This window comes from Peromyscus maniculatus, chromosome 2, assembly GCF_049852395.1.
Source record: "Peromyscus maniculatus bairdii isolate BWxNUB_F1_BW_parent chromosome 2, HU_Pman_BW_mat_3.1, whole genome shotgun sequence".
NCBI lineage: Eukaryota > Metazoa > Chordata > Mammalia > Rodentia > Cricetidae > Peromyscus > Peromyscus maniculatus.
In genome coordinates this window covers 131,073,214-131,097,568 of record NC_134853.1, presented here as the reverse complement: position 1 = coordinate 131,097,568, position 24,355 = coordinate 131,073,214, and the positions used below count along the sequence as shown (strand labels likewise).

The 24,355-nt window shown below is 43.1% G+C and overlaps 1 protein-coding gene across 8 annotated transcripts in view; it reads left to right on the top strand.

Moving 5' to 3' along the window:
- Positions 1-23,889, top strand: part of Elavl4 (ELAV like RNA binding protein 4) — a 136,952-nt gene extending 113,063 nt beyond the window's left edge. For 5 of the 8 annotated variants that reach the window (XM_015996498.3, XM_015996497.3, XM_006977768.4 and 2 more), the window contains exons 3-7: positions 1,901-2,004; positions 15,384-15,537; positions 17,060-17,285; positions 18,874-18,912; positions 21,805-23,889. In XM_015996498.3, the coding sequence (XP_015851984.1) occupies positions 1,901-2,004; positions 15,384-15,537; positions 17,060-17,285; positions 18,874-18,912; positions 21,805-22,174 (893 nt within the window). In that variant the 3' untranslated portion in view covers positions 22,175-23,889. The remainder of the gene's footprint in view (positions 1-1,900; positions 2,005-15,383; positions 15,538-17,059; positions 17,286-18,873; positions 18,913-21,804) is intronic. The other 3 variants (XM_076564755.1, XM_042271604.2, XM_076564756.1) reach the window with 2 other exon arrangements.
- Positions 23,890-24,355: the final 466 nt, after the last annotated feature.

Sequence of the window (24,355 nt, the reverse complement as noted above, 5' to 3'; positions counted from 1 at the left end):
CTCTCTCTCTCTCTCTCTCTCTCTCTCTCTCTCTCTCACACACACACACACACACACACACACACACACACACACACACACAAATTTACAGGATAAAATTAAAAGAGAAGGATCACAACAGCTGGAGTGTGCCCCATGCCTCACACTCTCTCCTCCCTCCTAGGTCACTAACTCTGGCTGATGACAAGCCTGCCTCGGAAAGTTTGTCTCTGTCTTTTCTATTCTTCAGAAGCAAAGGAATGTCCTAATGGAAGATGTTGCCTTTGGGGTTTCCATTTGATGAGCAAAATGTCACTGAGTTTCCTCTCTGTTCTCTTTGCTTCTGTCCTATAACAATAAAAAAGATACCCATTTTCTGATCCAGAACCCAACTTGTTTTCCCAGGTTCCCTCCTACAACCAACACAAACACAGACATTTACCAGCAAAACAGAAGCTGTTGGAAACATTTTTTGGCTGCTGAAATGGGCTCCTGTCACCGGGATGTGGCAGGCTTTTTGCTGTATTATCTCCCAGCCCTGGCCCCAGTAGGCTAAAGAGAGCTTTATGTAATCAGTCTTCCCTGACGTGTGACGTCCCGTCATTTTCCTCCCCTTCGGCTCTGCTGCCGCCCACAAATCAATAACATTGCCTGAGAAGTTCAAGCTGGTTCTGCAGCCACCACAAGCTCTGTGTTTCTTAAAGGATATGTCAGAAAAATGTAAAGTTTCCTAATGATATTTCTGGCTGATGACACATGGCAGAGCTGATGGACTATTTATAATCAGTGGCACGATCGCAAGTACATTATTTTTATTTCACTTAGGGGGGAGTCCTGTCGCTTGCTACCTCTTTGTAGACAAGTTGATATCATCTCCACCTAAAGTAGCTAAATCCTCTTTATGGAATGCATTTGTGCTTTCTCCTTTGTGTTAGGAGCATCTCGGTTCCTTCTGATAGAAACCCTTGCCCCTCTTTTTTTCATTGTTCTTTGGCTCTGGGAATGATGAGGGCAAAGAATGATTTGTAGCAACTGCTCTAAATTCTGGCCATGCCTGCATCCTTCACTAAAAATGACTCCAGTTCTTGCTGCTCAGATCCTTCTACACCTCTGAGTGTGGGTGTGGCTGGCATGACCGAGGCAATAGACACAGCTACTGAGTCCAGTGCGTGTCCCAGTTTTACAGGACTAAGCAGAGTACAGCTGTCCTTTGTTGAGCACCTACTATGGTCTAGGCAATATACTTAGTAGGCATTTATGTATGTTATCTCACTAAACTCTCTCAAAATTTACCAGAGGTAAGTGCTGTTGTCTCCAGAGAAGAGATCTGGAGGAAGTAGATAGTAAATGACCCAATTTGTAAGGGAAAGTCCTAAGACTCTAAGCAGATCTCTTTTTTTTTTTTTTTTTTTGGTTTTTCGAGACAGGGTTTCTCTGTGTAGCTTTGCGCCTTTCCTGGAGCTCACTTGGTAGCCCAGGCTGGCCTCGAACTCACAGAGATCCGCCTGGCTCTGCCTCCCGAGTGCTGGGATTAAAGGCGTGCGCCACCACCGCCCGGCTTAAGTAGATCTCTTTTAACAAACTGTGCATGCCATCTTTCTAGTCCCTGGTACTGTCTTTTCCTGATTATGTGCCACTTATATGTATCAGGTGTGACTATTCAAAGGCATTTACTGTTTTTAGTTTAGACAGTAAGAGCTCCTGTGAGTTCAAAGTCCACACCTGAAAAGAGAACTGGTGGGATTAGAAACCTTTCAATCTAGGGTGAATTAGAAGGAATCACAGGCCAAAGGAGGGTTTTACACTAGAGTGGGAAGTGTTGCTTATGTAAAGATATTGAGCTCTCTCTTTCTCTTCCTCCCCCCTCCCTCTCTCTCTTTCTCTCTTTCTCCCTTTCTCTCTTTTTTTAATATTTCCACAGGACAGAGTTTAGGGTATGGATTTGTTAATTATATTGACCCAAAGGATGCAGAGAAAGCCATCAACACTTTAAATGGACTCAGACTCCAGACCAAAACCATAAAGGTAAGAGACGATGCACCAGCTTCTGATTTAGGAGGTCCTGGTAGAATTTTAGTCTGTGGGTCTAGTAAGTCCAGGCTCTGTGGGAGCCAGAAGTGGTGTTCTTTATTTACTCAAAGAACATTTCCTGTCCCCTCTGCTAAGTAAGGGACACGAGCCATTGCAAAATAGGGGGTGAGTAGTGGAGGGAGGAGACCAGGGGCCATGATAGCTCTAATCCAGAAAGCAAATGTGGTCTGGGGATCATGGCCCTACAAAGACGACCTGCCAACCTGCCTCCACACAAAGGGTCAGAAGCGAGCTGAAGAAACTGAGGCTGAAAAGCTGTCCTGAGTATGAAGAGTGTGCCCTAAATTGGGATGGCAGGGATGAGAAGGATGAGAAGTAGGCAAGACCAAGTCAGGGGATCTTATGTGCTAACTGAGCAGCTGGGCTTTCCCGTATGGGTGATTAGGAAAAAGGAAGTCAACTGTAAATAAACACAATAGTATCAGAAGGGCAGTTACAATTAAATTGATGAAAATATAGTTAAGAAACAAAAAGAATAGTAATCCAACAGTCTAAAAATAACTAGGTGAGCAGATTACATCTCAAAAGTTTTTGCTTTAAATCAAAAAAGAAATCAGTAAACTAGAGGCTGCTTCTCCAGGTAGGTAGGTAGATTTCTGGGGCTGGACTACACTCTCTCACTTTAGCCTTCTTGTACGGGCTCCTTTGACAGGCCACTCTGTCTGCCTTGGGCATCCGGCGGTGGTCTCTTGGATGTAGCTGCCTGCTCCTCAGCCTCCCTTCCCCTTCTTCCCCCACCTCCAGGCAGCATCCTGTTTAGGGGCAGCTGCCAGCCGATTAATGAGTCCCATCCTTCATAGCCTATTAAACCGCAGGGAAGTGTCTCCTGGGCGCTCTTATCCTCACGACAGCAGGTCTGACGCAAAGTAGGACAAAAGAGAAACTTCTCCCAGAATGGAAATCTATAGATGGCACCAGCTCTCCGCATCTGAAAACACAAAACCAGAACTTTTTAGTTCAGCAAAACTACTTTTCCGACATCCAGGCTAGCAACAGAGAGTGGCATATAGGAAAGCCTTGGCTGGAAGGGAGTCAAACAACAGCCGAGCCTTCCTCTTCGGGGACGCCTTAGGTGATTGTTTCTCTTCTTAAGCAGTCCTATTTGTGCAATTGTGCCTAGATTATTTCCAAAAAAAAAATTATTTTGCTTTCTCTGATCTCCTACAGTCTGTAGTACACAAAGACCACAAAATAAGCCTGATTTAGGCTGCCTCTGCCACGGCTTAGAGTTAGTTCCTAGGAATTCTCTAAGGGGGAAATAAAAAGTTGTTTAATTATGGCATAGTCCTCAGAGAGTAAGGAAGATTAATTTCTTTCAAAGGAAAAACACACATATTTTCATACTTTAAGTCGAGAAAAGTGTTCCTGCCACTTGACTCTGATGAGGCCTTGTCGCATTGAGAGCTGTTTGTGGCCTTGATTGATTTTTTTTATGTTATACAGTTCAGCATTAGAATGTCAGATGTTTATTTTTTTTCCCCCCTTGGCGGACATGCTGACCTTGAACTGAGAAAGGTACTTTTCTTTCCTCTACAGTTTTCTTAAAACCCAAACCCTTTTCCCACGGCTTGGGATCAAATCACCAACTCTCAGTCTGCCTTTTATTTTTTTTTTTCAAAGTCTTTCATAAGATCCCTGCAGTTTCCCCCAAAGACTGATTGGGCCCAGCTTTTCTAGTCTCAGAATGGTCCCGTGGCCCATCATACCGTCAGATGCTTTATCTAAATGGATCTTGGAGACAAGGAACATTGATTATTTTCTTTCTGTGACGAGCTGGTCTACTTCCTTCCCTTATCTCTATCCCCTTCTCTGTCCTCCTGCCCGGCCCAGGCTCCCCCTGCATCAAAATGCTGCTAACACATTTGCACCCAGAGGAAATGTGGGCTTCTGAGAGACACTGTAGGATTCAAAATGCATGATACCACTGCTGAATCAATAATTTCCATTCTCTACTACAAATGAAAATTTAATGTGCAAACCTAGGGATTTCAGCCCTTTCATTAAAGCAGTTTATTTGCCATACTAAAAATTAAGTTTGAGTGATAGGTTCCTTTATTAACTTTTCTTCCCTTTCCTAAAGGGACACAGTGTTTAAGGTAAAAATCATATTAAAGGGGGAAAAAAAGCAAACCCTTTTCGTGTGCTGTTAATAGTCTCATCATTTATTAATTTCTTAAAATTGCTTTTTATGCCTTTCAGGCTACTGTTTACTTCTACTGCTTCAGCTTGCTTTGATAAGTGACATGAGATTTATCTCTTTACTCTTGACTGCCATGAAGGAATAGATAGCTTGTCAATCTGGAAAAAATGAACAACAACAAAAACAACAAACACACACACACACACACACACACATCATCTATGGAAGCATGCATTACAGAGATCACGGGACCATCTAGTACAAGTTGACAAACTTGGTTAAGTGTGTGCTCCTTCACACATTTCTGATATCACAGAAAACATGCCACTCTAAGTGTGATATGTAAAAATATTAGTGCTAGGAAAGGAAGAACAAACCCCTAAATTAATGATTAACTACCAGATTCAGGGATGGTTTTAGAGATGGGAGTTAGTGGAGGGCAAAGAGAGCAGCTATTCCCTGATGATGGTAATGATGGTGATGGTGATGATGATGATGATGATGATGATGATGATGATGATGATGGGATGACTATGGTGATTATGAAGGTGTTTAATTTAGATCTTCAGTTCTTCAATAGGAACTGAAATCTAGATTTCCTTTTTGTCAGATCTCTCAATTTTTAGAGGCCATAAACATAAACAAAGAAAGAATTATGAAGGGAAACCAAGCAGAATATAATAGTTGACCTTTGTAAGTCACTTTTTAACCTCTGTACCTGAGATTTAAATATGGCACCATTGCCTTTACCAGATATCAGTGAATGTCCCATTACCTGGCTGCTAATGGGAGGTGTCCACAGAAGATGCTTTCCTGTCAACAAAAAATCAATTTTCCTTTTATGGAGGAGGCTGTAAGGAGACCATATGAACACTGAGGGCATGTGAGCAGCAAGGCCAGACCTCTGGCAGAGAAAGGACATAATGCGCGAATTATACCTGGAATGAGTAGGTGTGAATGGGAACTCCAGAGGAATCGCTTTTTCGATTAGACTTCTTTCAAGGGAGAAGACTCTACCTGGAGATCAGGCTTAGAGAAGTGAAGTATCCTGCCCAGAGACACACAGCTGTCAGTTTATCTTGTGTAAATGACAATAATGCTAGCTTACTTCGAGTGTTTACATTGTGCCCGATAGGATTCTAATCTTTCTAAATGCTTGTTACCATTTAATCTTTGAACTATCCCAGGAGTTAAGTGCTTTACACACACACACACACACACACACACACACACACACACACACACACACACACACACACATCAGCTTTGTTTCTGAAAATAGCCCTGGTAGAAGGTGCTATTATCTCCTTTATGCTAATGAGGAAACTGAGGCCCAGAGAAGTTCAGGAGACAGACCTAGGATCACACAGTGGGTAAGTGACAGTTGGAGTATTTTTTAAAAGCTTTAAAAATAATTCTCTGGCAGTGGGTCCTTAGTGTTGGAATGTCAAACTGCCTGTTTGCCTAGCAGCATGTGAGCCTTGTGAGGGTGTGTGGGTGGGCATTTTGGCTCTGCTCATACAAGGGTTAATCCCCTGGCATGGTAAGTTGATACAGAAAGCAAATAAATGAACTATGTGGTCCCTCCAGATTCTTCATAGATGGACTTATGGTTCAGAACATTTGCCATTAACTTGAAGACACACTGGACTTGAACTTCCCAAGCCCTTGCTTTCCAGGCTTTAAGGCCTTCCATTTAAGTGAGCCACAGATGGCAATGGCCTAGAAATTCTCCAACCCAGGTGTTTCATGGGGCCACAGACTAGTGTGGACCATGAGCTTGCCACAGGAGATGATTTACCTCACTTAGTGATAGGCTGCTGTTTCTTGGTTTTTGTAGTTTTTTGTTTTTTGTTTTGTTCCTACTTGTCTCCAACAAGACTCTGAGAACAATGGGAGAACGGGCTTTGGGTTCTTGTAAATGATGCTGTGATACCCCTTGACAACTGATGCCTATCCTGGCCGACTCTGAAAGAGCAGCTTCTGAATTTGCACTGTCACTTCTGTCTGAATTTACACTTAGCCCCTTACTAAGAAATGCTCAATTGAATCCTGTTACCTTTGCTTCTGCTCCTTGTCACATTAGTTAAGAACAAACAAAACGGGGACTGGATGTAATGGTAATTCCAACACTCTGGAGGCTGAGGCAGAGGGATTATGATGAGTTCAAGGTCAGCCAGGGCTTCATAACAAAATGGAGGGGGCACAAGGGAAAGAGGAAAAAAGGAAGAAAGGAAGGACCCTCAAAACAGGAGTAACCCAAGCGGGTGCGTTTGGATTGATATTCAAGTTACCCTGAGAAACTTTGGTAAAATGTAGTCTAGCAAACCAGGATTTGAAGGCTTGGTATCACTTCTGCTAAACGCTTCAGTGATGGAACTCCTCTTCAGGCTTTAACCTAAGTGTGAGAAGCAGGATTAGAGATGTGTTCACTACTTGCTCTGCCTCCGTAGGTTCACTCCTGGCAAGCATGCATGGGGGTGGGGGTGGGGGGCACTTAGCTATGCAAGCTGCAGTGAGATAATAGAGTGACCACAAGCTACAGGGGTTCCCCTGGAGGCTGGAGGGGAGATAGGGGGCTGTGTAAGGTGGAAATGGGAGTCACTCTGCTCAAAATAAGTTCCAGGATAGTCCATCTGTTGATAGTGTGCCTTGTGGAGTGTTTGGCCACAAACCAGCATTTGGCAGCGTGCTGCGATAGGTTTTATCAGCCTTAGATTTGGGGGTTTTTTTGGGGGGGAGGCAGGGGCATGTTTTTGCTGCAAAATATGGAATGTGTGTGTATGTATGTGATATATGTGTGTATCTGTATTTGAGGCTTTTCTCCATTGAAGTATATGTTTGTAAATGGCTTTATGAAGTTCTCTAATAATGACATGAAGCCTTATTCAAATGACAAAAGTACAACTTGATATAATAAAGCATTTCCAGAGCACAGCACTTGTGCAAACTAGAGTGCACATCTCAGCACCCGGTCTCAGATGAAGAGGGTAGCCTCTGCCACTCTGAGTGAACCCCTAAGAGCTAGCACTGTCCGACAGAGGTAGGAAATAAGGAAGGTAGGTACCTCATCACTAGGCAGCATCCCAGGTCTTTAGAGAACCCAACTAGGAGAGAGGCTGCTGGAGAGAGCTCTCCAGAAGGACCATCCCTTCTTCTCTGGGGAGGAAGTGGGCTGGTTATTCTGCCTCTCCTGTAAGGATGCTGCTTAAGGATTTCGACATTTTCTCTTTTTTCTCCTAATGGCACTAGCACTGCCTCTGGGGATCTCTCTGCACTTGAGCTTTGCAGGTTCCCATTCACTCCAGCCGCTTCTTTCCCTTGCCAGGGGTCATGGGCGGCAGCGCCTCCTCCCTCCCCACTTCCTCGGCTATCCACCTGCCTTGCTGAAGGCCTCCATTCCGCTGAGGCATCTCTTCTTTGCACTCGGCATAAGCAATTATTTCTCCTATCACGGCTCCTAATGCTTCCCGGAGAGTTAGCAGATCATTTTTTGCTGACGGATATCACCCCACCCAGAAATGATACCCTGCCTGCCTCTATCTCGTTAATAACAAAAGGGCACCACCACTCCTTTGTAGGAACCCTTTGCTGCCAAGGTCAGCCAGGACACTGGGGTCACTGAATCCCCGAGGAAAGGACCAGGGATAGGCCAATGAAACTGGAGATGCCCAGTTGTACTGGCTGCCACCACCTCTTTAGTCGGAGAATGTATTTGCTGCTCTGATTTCAGGTGCCCTTTTAACTTTCTTTGAGTAAATTATTTCAAATGCATACAGATATAGATGGTTGGAAATAGAAACAGTTCTGCCTTCTCAGCCCACTGAACTTGATATGATCCCAGGATCTTGAAGGTCATTCTCAGTGTCCTGGGTCTGAATTACAAAAGAAAACTGAACAGGTACAAGTTGGGGGCACACTTAAGTTTTCAGAAGTGCTTGGATGGAGTTTGAGGGCATTTGCAAGTGTAAAAGAAGCCAATGGTGTAATGTAAGCTCCTCAAAAAAAAAAAATCACACAAATGCAAGCACACATATGTGAAGACACACACAGAGAGAGAGAGAGAGACAGAGAGAGAGAGAGAGAGAGAGAGAGAGAGAGAGAGAGAGAGAGAGAGAGAGAGAGAGGAGAGAGAGAGCACTTTGGGGATTAAATCTCCACATTAGAGGAAACAGTGAACCTCTGTTACCCAAGGCCACCTGATGTCTTGTGTCCCATTTTCATCTCCCTGTTTTAAAGAGTCCTGACATTCAAATGCTGTCCAGAGGTGAATGGGAAAGATGAAAAGAGGCCTGTGCACCCATATATCTACCCAGAATGGCTACTGTTCCATTCTCCTGGAAAGAAAATTTTGCAGTGAGGCTAAGGCATTGCTTCAGCCTTACATTTAAAATAACTGGGAAGAAAACCTATACAGCTATCAGTACAGTATAGGTCTAGAATAGGGAAGAGCCCTTCATCATCAGAGCCATTCAAATGGAACCTGTCCGGATGATGTTCTGGCATGATTCTGACTAGATGAATCTAGTATGCCCTCCTAGCTCAGAAAAGCCACAACTTTACATTGTTTCTGGGCCTGAAGCTGCTCGGTTCAATGTAGTCACCACTAGCACCATATGGTAATTTGAGTTAATTAAATAAAAGTGTAGTTCCTTAGTCACGTTCAGACTGTCTGAAGTGCTTAGTAGCTATGTGTAGCTACTAGTTACCATCACACATTATGGGTATCAAATGTTTTCCTGACCCCAGAAAGTTCTGTGGGATGATGCTGGCCTAGAAGATCTGTGACCCTGGGGGTTAAAGAGTCAGCTCTGCATAGTAGTCATGAGGCTCAGGACAAGGTGACTTGTCTATTAAAGACCATAGAGCATCCAGCCCTCCTTCCCTTTTCCTCTTTGTCCATTCAAAAGAACTCTGAGTTAAGATAGTCAAGCCCCAGCTCTGTTATAAAACTAACTATATGTGATGACCTTCGGTGGCTCACTTTCCTTCTTCAAACGTAAGTCCTCTTTGGAGATGATTCTTCCCAGATCTAATAGTCTAATAAAATATTACAGCATGGCTCTTCCAACTTGGTACCTTCCCAAGAAGAGTAACAGTTTGTGCCAAGAACTTGGCTTTTATTTCACTGCCCAGGTTGGTGTGGCCCAGTGGAAAGATCCCAGAACTTTGAGTCATATCCGAGTTTGTCTTAGTTCAGATGACCTTGGCAAAGTACTTGATCTCACTGCACCAGAGTCTATCATCTGGAAAAATGGAAATACTGATTTTTCATGTGTAGGCAATTGCGGCTTTCAGTGAGCATTCAACAAATGCTTCCAGGGGTAAAAATGAGTGGGGTTACCCCTCAGGTGAATGACAGATACAGAGAGTGAGTGGGTAGAACCCTTCCTTTATCCACCTGTTTTGGGGATGCATTAAAAGAAAGTAAACCTGACTCTTAATGAAGCACGGACAACCATCAGGAGCCCTGGATGGCAGGAAGTAGTGTGGATTTCCAGACAGCTGCAACACTCCTACCAGTCTTACATGAAGCAGGAGGCAGGAGTTGCAATTTAGTGGAGAGGAATCTGCAGCTCTGTGGCTGGCATCTGCTCTTCCCCTAATCACAACGAGAAACTTCTCCCACATCTCACCCACTTAGAGGCCCCAGTCAGACAGAGAGAGCCTTGTGCTGAGTATGCACCTTTGACAGTCTGGTAGATTCTCTTGGTTGTGAGCCTAGCCTTTTATGGCTAAGCCACCTCTCCAGACCAGCCTGGTAGATTTTTAAAAGTAAGTTTTAAAGTGCATGAATCTATCATCCCAACTTTTCTAAAAAGACAGCTGCCCTACTATGTGTCAGATATGCCTATGGTACCTTTAGATACTCCTAACGCCATGGTTCTTTCTTTCCATTTGAGTAAGCTCCTGGGAAAGTACGTGAAATCCATTCACTTGAGTTCCTGCCCTAGTAAAGCTTTGAAACTAGATGTGAAAGTCAGTGTACTGAGTTCACCATAATGTACAACCTGATGGGGCAGGTCAGGCATTAGGCAGAAGACTGTGATGGGAGGTGGGTTATGATAGCTATGACCACTGAGACAGACACCTCCCATAGCACTTAAGGAAAGAATAGCCGTGATGCCTGGGCTCGTGGAGGACATGGCTAGGCCTAGAAGGTAATCAAGAATTCATTTTGCTATGAGGATAAACCCACAGCAAGAACAAAGGCATGGAGATAGAAACTTTCAATGCACAGCCAGAAACCTGTGACTATGTTTTTGTCTGAACTGAAGCATAGCGTGCATGTAGAGGTCAGCAGGAGATGAGAGGTTGGGCCAGATGCCAGGGCCAGATGCCCTGAATGCCTAGATAAAGGATTCGGACTTCCAACACAAGGTGTTTAAGACACGTTGGAGAGTTCCGAACAGGGAAAAATGTGATGGGATCAAACTGCATCTGCGATGTTACCATGAGGCTCTATCCCCAATGCTCTTTTAGAGTGGCATTATCAGGTGGCAGGTGCAGAGAGGAACACAAAGGATGGAGCCACAAAAGCAGACACCTGTCCTATTTATGAGGAGGGCTGCGTCCACGGGCACAGAGGTAAACCAATCCTCACAATCAAAGCTGTTGTTTCCAGGAGCCAGCTGGCTGCTCTCTGCTCTCCCTGATCCCACAGGTGGGATTTCAGGTCCCTAGGAGGGCTTGCTCATAGAAGCCCTGGCACCTCCAGAGTCTGCTCTCTGCTGCCATTCTCCTGGTTTCTTTAGAATGAACGTCCCCTGGGGACCTGCCTGCTCTGGGGAGTTTGTATTCACTCAGAGAATAGGGTGTTAACAACAGACTGGGGAAAATCTGTAGCTTGATCTTCAAATAATGAAATTGTACACATCTCCTCTGCTAGACTAGCAGTCCTGCATGTCAGGAACTGTTGTACGATTTTTTTTATTTTATTTTATTTTTTTTGCTCCCCAGGGTCTAGAATAAGGCCTGTTTACATAGCAACCATGTCAAAGTCACAGTTTGTTGAGCACTTACTTTGGGGCCAGTCTTTGTGCCTAGGAATCTTACACACAAGTGGCTCTCTTAGCTTCTGAACTATGATACTCAAGTGATGCCACTCAGAAAGGCACAAAATCACACATCTGCAAAGTGAACAGGATTCATATCTAAAGCTCCCATACACCAAAGCTGTTCTTAACCTCTATATCTTTTTCCATTCTATATTGGGATCTCAATTTCAGTTAAAGTAACGTAAGTATAAGCTTTGGAATAACTTATTTCAAAATATGGTTCCCTAACACTCTAACTAGCACCTGTCCAAGATGAAGGCTGATAAGAACAGAAAGGATGCCCCTGAGGTCTATAAAGAAGATCTTGGCAGCAGCCAGTGATGGCCAGGGGTGGTATAGGATATTCATGTAGTTGTGAACTTCGTGTTCTCAGAAATGTCTGTGGTAGATACTCAGCCCTTCATGGGTTCCTCCCAAATTTTCAAGGCGACTTCTAGCACCAAGGCTCTCAAGTTTATTGTTATTATTGGGTCCTTTTGTAGTGGGTAGGGGGACTGCAAACTCACAAGAAGAGAGATCTGGGGCATGTGGAAATGTTGAAAATCTCTGACAGGGTTGTCTGTGATGTCAGCCATTCAGTCACCTACCTTGAGGCCACCCTTACCCAGAAAGGAGTGGCTTCTTCACTTACAGCTTTGTCTAGACAAGAGCTGTGCTAGCCTAGAAATGCCAACCTTCTTGTGAGAAACTCTGGATGAATGAAATGATCTTTCCTGATGGTTCAAGACAAGAGGAATTCTCCAGGGCACTGCCTATAACATTGGAAGCCCTGAGCTCTAGGCCAGCAACTCAAAGAGGGTCAACATGTCACCAATACAGAGGCTGAGGGTAACCATTTTGGGGACATGTTTCAGGTTAGCAAAGGGCCTAACATTTGCAGTCCTTCTGCTAGAGTTTAACAAATGTTTGAGGAAAGTTGAACTTTTTGGGTCTGAGAATGAGCATTTAGATGCCAGACTGAGCAAATCATTTTCCTATCGCTTTTGCCTGGTCCTCTCCAGAGGTACTGCACAGAGGTCTAAAAGAACAATAAGCTATGGCTCTAAATAGAGGAGAAAAACTGAAGAGGGCTTAGGCTGGGAGTAGGACAACCCAGATACTGCGTACCTTTAGACTGGTCAGTGTTCTGCGCCTGGGTCAGTCTCTGGGGATCTGTGGCTGTAATTCTGCCTCAGGATCATCTTTGGGGGAAATGGTTTTGACTGTGTCATTGACTTTCCAGTGCCAACTCTGTTTGCCCTTCGGAGTCTGCCCTCAACATGCTCCTTTCTGGACCCCAGCTCGAGCTGCCCCAAACCAGTAGAAGCCAAGGTCTTTGCTTTGTTTTGTACAGCCGTGCATAGTAGAAAATGTACACTGCCAGGCATTTTCCTAAACCATTGACCTTCCTCAAAGCAGAAGGCTATTAACAGGTCCCCATCTCCTCATCCATCCTACCACCTCTCTCACCACAACTCTATCTTCTCCCTGGTCCTTCTCACCCTCAACTTACCCCTCCCCTGTATTGGGGTCACACTAAGATATAACCTTGCCATGACACACATCTTGTGACTTTGTAACAATGGGTCACTGTGTTTGCTCATCCATTCACCCCATATTTATTTGGTAAATCCTGTGAGGAGCCTGTTGCCTCTGTTGAAGGTGAAGGAGATGCCTGGTTTGAGCTGTGTTCCCATCACACAGAGTGAATCCTCCAGAAGGATTTGTGGTACCTCGTTCTGAAGCAGACTCCTCTTAGTCCTTCCAACCTCGGGCACTAACGAGTAAGAAGCTTATCTTAGCTCTTCAGTTAGTGAGGGCACATAGCTATGATTCTGGGTGCTTGGCTCAGTGATCATATCCGTGGAGGAACCAAGCTATGGCTAACTCTAAAGAACCCCAAACACCAGCATCATCCATCATGAGCTGTGGGTGTTCATTCAATTTTTTTTTCCAGTATGTTTTGTACCTTCAGCAGATTTCAGGCTCTGTGCTGAGAGGTGGAGCCACAGACATAAATAAGACACATATACACCCACCTCAAGAAAACCACGAGACTAGATGGTGCGTTAAGATCCGAATAAGTGGACCACTAAGGAGGATCTCAGGGTGAGGCAATGTCAGACAGAGAAGACTGCCAAAAGAAGGTGGCATTTGAGCTAAGCCCTTACAAGAGTCAGACTTGGCCTCTTTCCCCTGAGTGGAGGCATGCAGTGGGGAGGTTGAACTTTGATGGAACACAGATATATTCAGATAACATCAGTAACTAGCAAGGTGAGACAAGGTGAACCTTAGTACTGTGGATGGGTTTCCTCCTTCCTACCATTGCTTCCTCCTGAATGAAAAATAGTTCCACTATGTTATAACCTGTTCTTGCCCCTTAGAGGCCTGGGACAGGAGCACTTTCTGTGGAGTAGAATTACTCCGCATAACAGTTACATGGAGTTCTTGATCCTTCAGCTCCCTGGCCGGCCCCAGATGCACACAGATACCTACCATGTAAAAGCTACTCTGCTTTCTCTGCCATATTCTGGGAAGATGTGGCACGTACAGAGGCCTCCAAGGCTACCCATGGATGTCTAGAAGATATAGATACTGGAGGCAGCTGCCTGGCTCCATCAGTGAGAGGAGGCTAGCGAGGCAGATTAGTCATTCACATCATTTTCTGTTGAGTCAACATCTATTTTTAGTTATAGAACTCATAAAGGGACCTAGTGTCCCTGTCATAGAAAGGGGGAATATGCCATGAGTAAGGGGTCTGTTCATCCTTAATCCTCTCTCTGCACTCATTTTCTTTGCCTGAAGATCTCATAAATAAGGCCCACTTTGCTGTTCAAAGTTTAGCTCTTAATGTCAATGGTCTGATTTAGGATGACATTTGTTATGGACCCATGCTTTTATGTACACACAGAATCACACACACACACACACACACACACACACACACACACACACACACACAATCATGCACATGCACACACTCTCACTCTAATGGATTTAGCAGGTCTCCTGAATCTGTTATATAGATTAAAAGAAACTGCCAGCTGAAAAATGCTAAGGCATATAGGTCCCTTCCTGTCCACCATTGTCAGATGTAGTCAGAAATGACTGTTTTCATCGTCTATTCTGAGCCCTAACTGCCCCAGAAATAGCTTTAGCAGGAAAGTGCTTTTGTTAGACTAGCTGTAAATTATATTTCAAATGTCTGATGTTGTTTTCTTAAAAAATAAATAAATAAGTAAATGAAAGTCTAAAATTAATGACTGCTGGGGTTTGCTTTGCTTATGTGTACTGCTAAAGATTTGGCTTCTTGCAGATGGAATTTCAGATCTGTTTACACTTCTGTGTTAGCTTTTTGGGGAGGAAAAAAAAGCAGTTGAGAGATCTGGGAGAACAAATTTACAAAGTCAAACTTATTATAACCATTGGTGAGGCTCTTTTCTCTAACCACTGTCCTTCCCCTCCCTCTTATCCACTGTGCCCCCATTTTTTTGTTTGTTGTGATTCTATCTGCCTTGCCTCAAAGTGAGAGGCAACTGATCCTTGCAGATGTGCAAGGTCACATATCGAGTTTAACAAGCAGATGTTCGCTCAACCCCGTTTCACCAGCACTTTGTCATTCAGCGAGAGCAGACCTCGTGGGAACAGATTGGAGCAACACAAAGGAGGGGACCAAAAAAATCGTGCAGAGAACCTGACTGCTTTGATGCTTTGGACAAGGGAATGGGCACAGGGAGGATGGCATGGAGAGAAATGTACAGAGCAGAATTTCACGGGCTTTCTCTTTTCTTTTTGGCTTATTCAAAGATTATTATGTGTTAGATACAGTAAATCATCTATACTCCCACATCCAGGAGGTAGATCTTCAGAACTTCACGCGTGGGTAGTTCTGCATTTAACAGCTGCCATACAGTAGCTATTTGTTCACACTAACAGACCTTTATCTGTGCATTTGTTTTAAGTTTCTGTTGACAAGTCTCCTTTTGTTCATCTCTTGTTGCTCTCCTGTTATTGTTTCTACACAAGAATCATGGGTCCTCAGGACGGACAAGGGACTGTCATCTTGGTTGTTACTTTGGTCTCCACTCTCATGATGAGTGCCTGCTGTGCATTTAGCACCTCTCGCCTTCTCCTAGGTGTCCTATGCCCGCCCGAGCTCAGCCTCAATCAGGGATGCTAACCTGTACGTTAGTGGCCTTCCCAAGACCATGACCCAGAAGGAACTGGAGCAGCTTTTCTCGCAATACGGTCGCATCATCACCTCACGCATCCTGGTCGATCAAGTCACAGGTTAAGTGCTTCTTTGTAATTGATTCCTCTGTATGTCTGTGCCATGTGACCCACAGAAGTAGGTTCATGGATGTTGCAGGTGAGGGTGCAGACCCTGAACAGGCGGATTCCTGACCCTTGTACATGGACTACCTAAATTTAAAATGGGCCATCTTAAGACTCCAGAGTCTCCACCATGGAAATACAACTAAACTACTTGGCAGGGTCATGAAAGAAGATTGGGGTATCAAGTTAAGAGTGGGGTTCTATGGCCTTTAAAGTCTGTCTCAGCCTTCATCCAGTGGGAAAAACTATATGTACAGCTCTAGCTCCAGAACACAGTGATGTAAAGTTAGAAGGGACTTCAGGCTGCTTTATTCTACATATTGGGGGTCATCTGAAGTGGGAGGTCAGATTTCCCACTAGCTAAGTCAGCCGTGCATGGGTATGATCCCAGGCTAAGGTGCTATGGTTCTTTGTCCATAAGAAAGAAACCCAACCAGCGCCTCTCAGGAAGACATGTAAGGTAGCTGGGGCTGCACTGTCAGTGACAGTGTCTTTTGCCTATTCCTGATTTGACCTCAATTTGAAATGTTTCCCCTGAGAGTAGAGGTAAACATGCATGTTTACCATTTGACCCATGCACCCATCCCCAGTGGTGTGGACTCCACCTCAAACACTGTGCAGAGAGATACTCAGGACCAAGGATCAAGGAGACATAGAGCCTGCCCTCACAGGACTCCAATGTGGTCATGTGAGGTGCTTGCTAGAGACTGTCCAGTGCCCCATGAGAGCTCAGAAGAAGGTGTACTGGGCCTCCTGGTGATTGTTGGAAAGGCTCCATGGCAGAGGCAATTTTGGAACAGAGCTTTGGGGAATGATTCAGTTTCCTGGCAAAAAAGGAAAGGATAGAACAGTCTAGAGGCAGAGGATGGTATAGCCCAAGGTTTGGTGTTAAGAAAGAATACAAGCTGTTCAATGCAGGTCAGGGTGGCTGGTGTAAGGTTCAGTAGCAGATTTAAGACCAGACTGCCAAAGTCAAGAATTGCTATCCTGAAAAGTCTGAATTTTATCTGCGTGTAGCAAAGATCCAGGGAAAGGTAATCTGTAGGTTTTATTTGTTTCTGTTTAAGACAACAAAGAATAAGTGGCCTGCATAAAGTCCATCATTCAAAGGGTGCAGAAAAAGCACAGAATATGTCCCTAAAGGGTGCAGTGAGTGGTCAGAGGTTCAGTTATGAGGTATGAAAGGCACCCTCAGAACTAGATAGTGTTAGGTGGTCAGTTAAAGGTAGATAGGGACTGGGCAGGGCAATTGTAGAGGCCTGGAGGGAAACACCCACTGTGTTCTGCTTGGAGACATCTGCCCAGAGTCATGCTGGTAGAAAGGCACCCAGATAGATGCCTTTTGGTGAGTGACAGAAATTCAAGGAGCTGGATCACAAGTGGATTGAGTCACCACAAAGTACCTGCAGGGTGCTTCCCAGTGATAGCTCCCAACTGTCTGGGTCGCTCTTTGCAAATGCTGTGTTTCCTTCCCCAGGAGTCTCTAGAGGGGTGGGATTCATCCGCTTTGATAAGAGGATCGAGGCAGAAGAAGCCATCAAAGGGCTGAATGGCCAGAAGCCCAGCGGTGCTACAGAACCGATTACTGTGAAGTTTGCCAACAACCCCAGCCAGAAGTCCAGCCAGGCCCTGCTCTCCCAGCTCTACCAGTCCCCAAACCGGCGCTACCCTGGCCCTCTCCACCACCAGGCTCAAAGGTTCAGGTAGGCATGTCTGCTGCTCACCACACCATCACCAGTACGGAGTGGGGCATGGGCCAGGGAGCCTATGGCTCTGAACGACAGAACAAGGCAAACAGCCTCTGCCCCACCCAAGCCATCACTACGGGACACTTCCCCAGAGCACCATTTGCCACTCCCATAAAATACAAGAGGACTGCTCTTACCAGCCCTCTCCCAGCTTGTCACTGTGACTATTGGTTAAACTTGAGAATCATTAGTAGAAACAAAATCTCTGTGTTTAGCCAGACAAGAAGAATCAATTTCAATGGAGCTAATCACTGAGCTATATGCAGCTGCTCAGAGTTAAGGCAGGGTAGACCCTGGCCAGGAGTGGCTTGTCCTTGCCTCTTTTCCTAGGTGATGCTGGAATCCAGGGGAGGAGAGACTCTCTTTAATATTAACTTTACTCTCTTAAGTCACATACTCTGGGAAGATGAAAAGGAAGATTCAATCATACCTTACTAGTGTTTTCTTTGGGTACCCAAACCCCAGGAAGTCCCTGGTGCAGTGGACAGTTTCCTGTGGGCCCTTCCTGAGAGGTGGATTTTTTTCCCAGGAAAGCAGTTAGACTTTAACCAGCCTCTGTTGTGCAGGGAGAAGCACGGTCTTGACTCGCCCCCCTCCCCCCATAGTAAATTCTAAGCGAGTACCATATTCTGCCCATGTACCAACTTCCCTTTAATGAAAGGGTTTTCTTCCTGGTCAAACCTCACATGAGAAAATAGGGGGTCCTTCTCTCTATGATAGAACAGTCCATCTGGCCACAGTGAAGGAAGAAATCAGACTTTCCATGTGTCCTCCTATGCCCCATAACTCTGAAATAGTTAATAATTTCATGAAGGATCAGAGCCATCTAATTTCTATTTTGTATGAAAACACATGTAGTATTTATGTAAAAAGCCTTTCCAGCAGGCTTCTAATGGTGGAAACTATGGTTACTGCTGCCCCATGGTGTGAATAGCTTGTCCCCAAGTAAGGTATGCATGTGAGGAAGATTATAACATAATGACATTTTGCTAGGAGATGCTTTAGGGCTATTGCATAGTAAGCTTTTTTTCTTTTAATCTTAGCTCACAAAAACTCCCTGCCTTCCAACTTGTGGGTGTGGCCAGATAGAATGAAAGCAGCTAGACTAACAGATCTGTTCATATATGTAGTCTGTGATCATGTGCTGCTAACCAGGAACAGAAACCTTTGCACACAAGTTTAGTTGTAATAAAAGGTAAATGATTTAAGAACACCCCGCCCCGTTTTAACAATTTCACAAGTAACATAAAAGTAAATCCACACAAATGTTCTGAGAAATGGGAGGAGAGAGCTGAATTAATTCAGACCTTGAAAGAAAACAGGATTCATTAGACACTTGCTTTAGACTCTAGAATTGACCTGGACATGAATTACTTGCAATTGGAAGCAGGAAAAGAGAGAACGACCAGTAGACAGTCTCCTGAGCAGTGGGGAAGTTGTCAAGCTTTTCTTCTTTGAAAATGGAGCATTCTTATTAATAGTTCCATTGAGTGATCTTGCCATCTGTGAGGCATTAACCCAGAGACCCTCCTTCTCTTTGCAGGCTGGACAATTTGCTTAATATGGCCTATGGCGTAAAGAGGTAATTAAAACTCCACAGATTGCCAGATGTCCGTGTTGGCACAGACTGGGGCTAGATTTTTTTTTTTTAATTCACTAACTTTACTTTTCTTTCAATTCTTCCTTTTTCTTCCACCAGCATGTCAAATTCTTAATTTTAATTTTGGACCTCAGTTAATTTTGTTTCTTTTAGGGCACACAAAAATGTATTTGTGTGTTTCACCTTTTCTTTTTTTTGCAGGTGGGCTTTCCCTACGGTTCAGGTGCCACAGCTACCAAGCCCTGGGTCATCTGATCTGGTCCTGAGTGGCTTCCCTTGGGGAGAAAGCCCTGACTTTTCTGGCTGATTTTGCTAACTTGCTGAGCACCTGTTTTGCATTTCTGATGCCAGGATTCAGTTTAAGAGGGCAGATCCCAGCAAATCAAAATTAGAACATTTTGCTAATCGTGACCAACAATCTGGCCAAATCACGGATTAAAACATGGATGGCTTTTTGACTCCCATCCCACTTCAGTGTGCATTTTAAGGCACATCTTGAGAATGAAGTGTATCTGTGTGCACCTCAACCAAGGGTTTCTTTTATTACAGGTTTTAGCCGTTATAAGTCTTCTCTAAGTTATATGTGTGGGGGGTTGGGGAATAAATTTGAGATTTCTTTCATTTTTAAAGCCTTTTTATGGGGCTGGGGACTCAAGCAGGGTCAAGGGTTTGAGACTTTCTGAATGTAATCATAAGGCTTTCCAGGCCCAACCTAAAATCAGTCTTAGAAGTTAGGTGTGTTATGTAACTGTATCCATGAGGTCCCTAAATGTGACCTGATTGACTCCATCGCACTGCCAGGGACATAGCATCTTTATCTTCTTTCTCAGTAGAGATGCACACCTTAATACAACTTCATCAGTTGAGGGAGAGAGATGTGGGCTTTCATAGACCACAGCACACTCTCCACTTGATGCAGGGTCTTTTACCACTTGGTTATGCATGCATGGTAAGTACCCTGACTCTGGAAATGAGCACACAGTGAAGGGGGTTAGTGGACTGCAGACTTGACTAGCAGAGAGCCAGCCTCTTGAATCTCAGCCTCAGCACCAGTAAGGCTAACTAAATTATCTCCACGTGTCTAACACGCTGCTTGCCTAGTCCCGGGCATTCTGCATCTTTTCTAGCTCCATCCCATACCTTTGCTGCCCTCTAACTTTAGTGAGGTAGCACCACATACTGTGGGGAAAAGGTGATGCTTGTGACACACATGAGACTAGGAAAGACTGGGCTGTCCTCCATGTGTGGCCACATCAGCCAGTGTCCAATCCAGCCCAGTGAAACCGAACCCAGCATAGCCAGCACTACTTGGTACCAAGATTCTCCTTTTCACTGAACCCAGATTTGGATGTAGCCTCCATCCTACCTTGAGTGGTAATCCTACGTAAAACTCCTTCCTAGCCCTGACCTTGACCTTATAATAAGTACTTAGTTGCTTTCTGTGCATAAACTGAAAGGGATCAGAGGTTCACAGCTGAAGAAGAAATTGTTTAAAAGTCAGCCTTTTGAAATAATATAAGTAATAATTAAGCCATTTTGCCCCTTTAAGGATCTGAACCATGAATGGTTTTGCTTCTGCTTTATTGTTATTTTTTTTTTAAGCAAAAGGGAAACTTGCTTTGGTTAGTAAAACTTGCTTTTATTAATAATAATAACAAAAATTATATCTACTGAATTATTATGCTTAGCATATCTTTAACAGACATATGATTATCTAAATTCTAGCTAAATATGAATTTTAATAAGACTTCTAAACCTCCAATAGTGTCTGCTTACTTTTTAAAATAGTCATAACTTCCACTTTGTCCCATACTCCTGTCTAATTTGGACTTCCTCTTCTCCAATTTCCTCCCCTTACCTCTCAAAAAAAAATCAACCAAAAGAAAAGCAATCTGGTAATCAATGAATAGGTCAAAGCCCCCTGTTTAAGTTCAGTGTGAAATAAAATGTTGCCAATACTGTTCTGCTGTACTCTGGTATCCTAACTGTTTCTTCCACCACAAATGCCACATGGGTTTATTTAATCAGGCAGTGAATAAAATTTGAAGGGTTTATTTCCTCTTCAAGACTACACAAAAAAATTGAAATTTTCAACCTAATACAACAGTTGTTGCACCAAGGCTTTTCTAATGTATAGCAATTCAAAACTTATAACTACACAAACCACTTGAGGACTTTTCCAGTGATGCTCAAGATGGCTTCGAGATGATATAGTATTAAGGAGTAGTACATCTGTTATTACTGCTCCAGGTCTGTGGGAGAATCCTTATGAATAAATGCTAAATGGAACATGAGCCACTCATCTGGTTAATAACAAGAGAGGTCCTCATGTATTTACAGCCTCAGTAACACCAAGAGTTCTTGGGCAGATGTAAGTCGGGGGACTGTGATGGTGGTGCAGTGAGCACTTCTAGAGCCATCCCTTAATCCGCCTAAAAAATAAGAGTAAAATTTTCCAAGCATTGACATCAAACAGATTGTCACTCCTTCAACCAATAAACACGTATTTTTCCTATGGGCTAATGTGTCTGTGAGAGCCCATATTCATGCCACTGAATGAATAAACCCAACAGTAGAATGGATGAAACAGAGCCCCTTCCCTGAGAACTCACAGTCTATGATGGGATAGGTTCAGGGTGGGACAATGTATGAACATATACTGTGTTAGAACTGGGGGTCTCTTGTGGCTTTTAGGAAATGACTTGGCCATTCTCTTGGCATGAGCCTTAGCTGTCCAGTCCACCCCATCAGAAGAAATGTCACAGATGTTAGCTTTTGCATTTTGGTTTTGAAACCCTGAAGACTCTCCTGCAAACACTCACTCAGCCCTTTGCCCTGTGTCTGTCTGTGCATCTGTGTGTCATCCATGGTCAGACTGATGTCTGGACCAGTCCCCCCTTCTGCTTGTCCCCCCAGGTTCTCCCCAATCACTATTGACGGGATGACAAGTCTTGTGGGAATGAACATCCCTGGTCACACAGGAACAGGCTGGTGCATCTTCGTCTATAACCTGTCCCCTGATTCTGATGAGAGTGTCCTCTGGCAGCTCTTTGGCCCTTTTGGAGCAGTGAACAACGTCAAGGTCATCCGTGACTTCAACACCAACAAGTGCAAGGGATTCGGCTTTGTCACCATGACCAACTACGATGAGGCAGCCATGGCCATCGCCAGCCTCAATGGTTATCGCCTGGGAGACAGAGTGTTGCAAGTTTCCTTTAAAACCAACAAAGCCCACAAGTCCTGAATTTATCACCCTTACTTATTAAAATATATATATAAATATATACGAACAAAACATGCGCGCACACACATACACAAAAGAAAGAGACAAACTTTCCAAGGCTTATATTCAACCATGGACTTTATAAGCCCGTGTTGCCTAAGTATTAAAACATTGGATTATCCTGAGGTGTACCAGGAAAGGATTTTATAATGCTTAGAAAAAAAAAGAAAAAAAACAAAAAAAAATACCTTTGATGCATTGAATGTTCTTTCATAGCTGTCGTTGTTGAATATAATATACATAGATAGCGATGTGCAGGGATTTTTACCCAGCCAGCTAACTTTACTACCTTCCTTGAAGGTGGGTCTTTTTAAGATGACCATTCGCTCATTTGAAGAAGAAAAACAAAAAACACAAAAAAATAATAAACAATTTTTACAAAGTAATGGGATTCAAAGGAAGAAAAAAAAAGATTTTTCTTTTTTGGCAAAACGTTGATCCAATCAGATTGGTTAAAAACCCCCACACAAATTAAAGAGGAATAATAAAAATTGCAAAACTAAAAAAAAAAAAACTTTTGCAAATTTTTTTATTTTTCCTTTTTTCTTTTCTATCATGTGAATTAAAACAGTCTTCTGTTAGGGGATGGGGAAAGGGGGTACCTGATGACATTAACAATTTAATAACATTAACATTGTTGCCAAAGAGGTGGTCTCTTTGCTGAAAATGGGTTTCAAGAAAAATCTATTTTTATAAAATATAAAGAATTTTTACAAGAGAATCTGGATTTGAGAAAAAAATATTTTGACTGGCTAATTTAGGGGAAATTGACAACTTTGTCGCGTTCATACTGCACTGGTAACTTTTTAGAGATCAAGATGTGTGTTTTAAACTGGATTCGTAGACTGTTTTTTGAAGGATGGGCTATAAACAGATGATCTTCATATCTTTTCATAGCATGTAATAATAATAAAAAATATTAATTGCTAGGGGAAAGGAGTGTTCATTCTACCCAGGGTACCACAATTCCCCACAGTCAAAACCCAAAAGCAAGGAGATGAGTTGAAAGACAGTTTTTCTTTAAGTCATCAGTATGGGATGTCAGCAGAACAAAAATTAAAAAGATTCATTTTCCTTTTAATCTAAAACTTCCTTAGTTTGAGCAGTAGGTGCTACAAAATTATTTACATATCTTAGTATCATAGTTAAATGTAAATGTGTTTAGGAGAGGAAAAAAAAGATACATTTGCTTTACATTCATTAAGCAATTTTCAAATTCACTTTGTAGCCCATGCTGATAAAATTGGGCTGTGTGGGTACATTTGAAACACTGTTTATGTTGCTTGAAACACTTATTTATTTAATTGCAGATGTGATGATGCCTATGGCCAAGATCAAATATAGCTAGATTGGCTAGACTACTTATTTGTTTACTTAAACTTTGGGAAGAAGCATATTATTGTGTCATTCTGTTGTGTGTGTATGTGTATATATAATATAAATATATATATATATATAAAGTTATTTTTTCTTTGGTTAATTTATTATAAGTTGTAACACTTGGCTAGTTTTGTTTGTATATGTCTTAAAATGTTTTCTTATGATATTTAAGTGACAGTTAAAGAGGTATCAAGGTAACTTGTGTAGAACTATTGTTTGATATATTGTCATGTTTGTTGTGAATATTTTTTCTTACTGCACAGTAGAAAAACTAAAAAAAAAAAAAACTGGGTCTTTATTTTAATGTAATTCAGATTGGGGAAAACTAAACAGAGCTAAGGGAACAAAATGACTGGGAGCAAGCTCCCACGTCCAGTGCACTGATCATTTTAGTACGTTTGTGCTTTGTACGGTTATATATTTAAAACAAAAATGAAACAAAAAAAATCCAAGAGTTCATGCTCTTCCCTGGGTAATAGAAACAGTTACTCGCTATGCATAATCTAGTTGATAGTAAAATTTGCTATTGCTTTTCTTGTCTTGTTACATAAAATCTTTTCAATACAAGTTTAGTCTTAATGGTAATAAAACGTTATGGTTATTTATAACTTGTGCTTATTTTGTGCATTTTTTCCCATGCTGAACCCACTAAGCGCATGTAGACGGGACTGTTGTTTGCACACCGAAGAGGCAAACTTTGTAGTAGTCGTCGTAGTGGTAGACAGGTAACAAAAACCAAGGCTGCATCATAGACTACTCCTT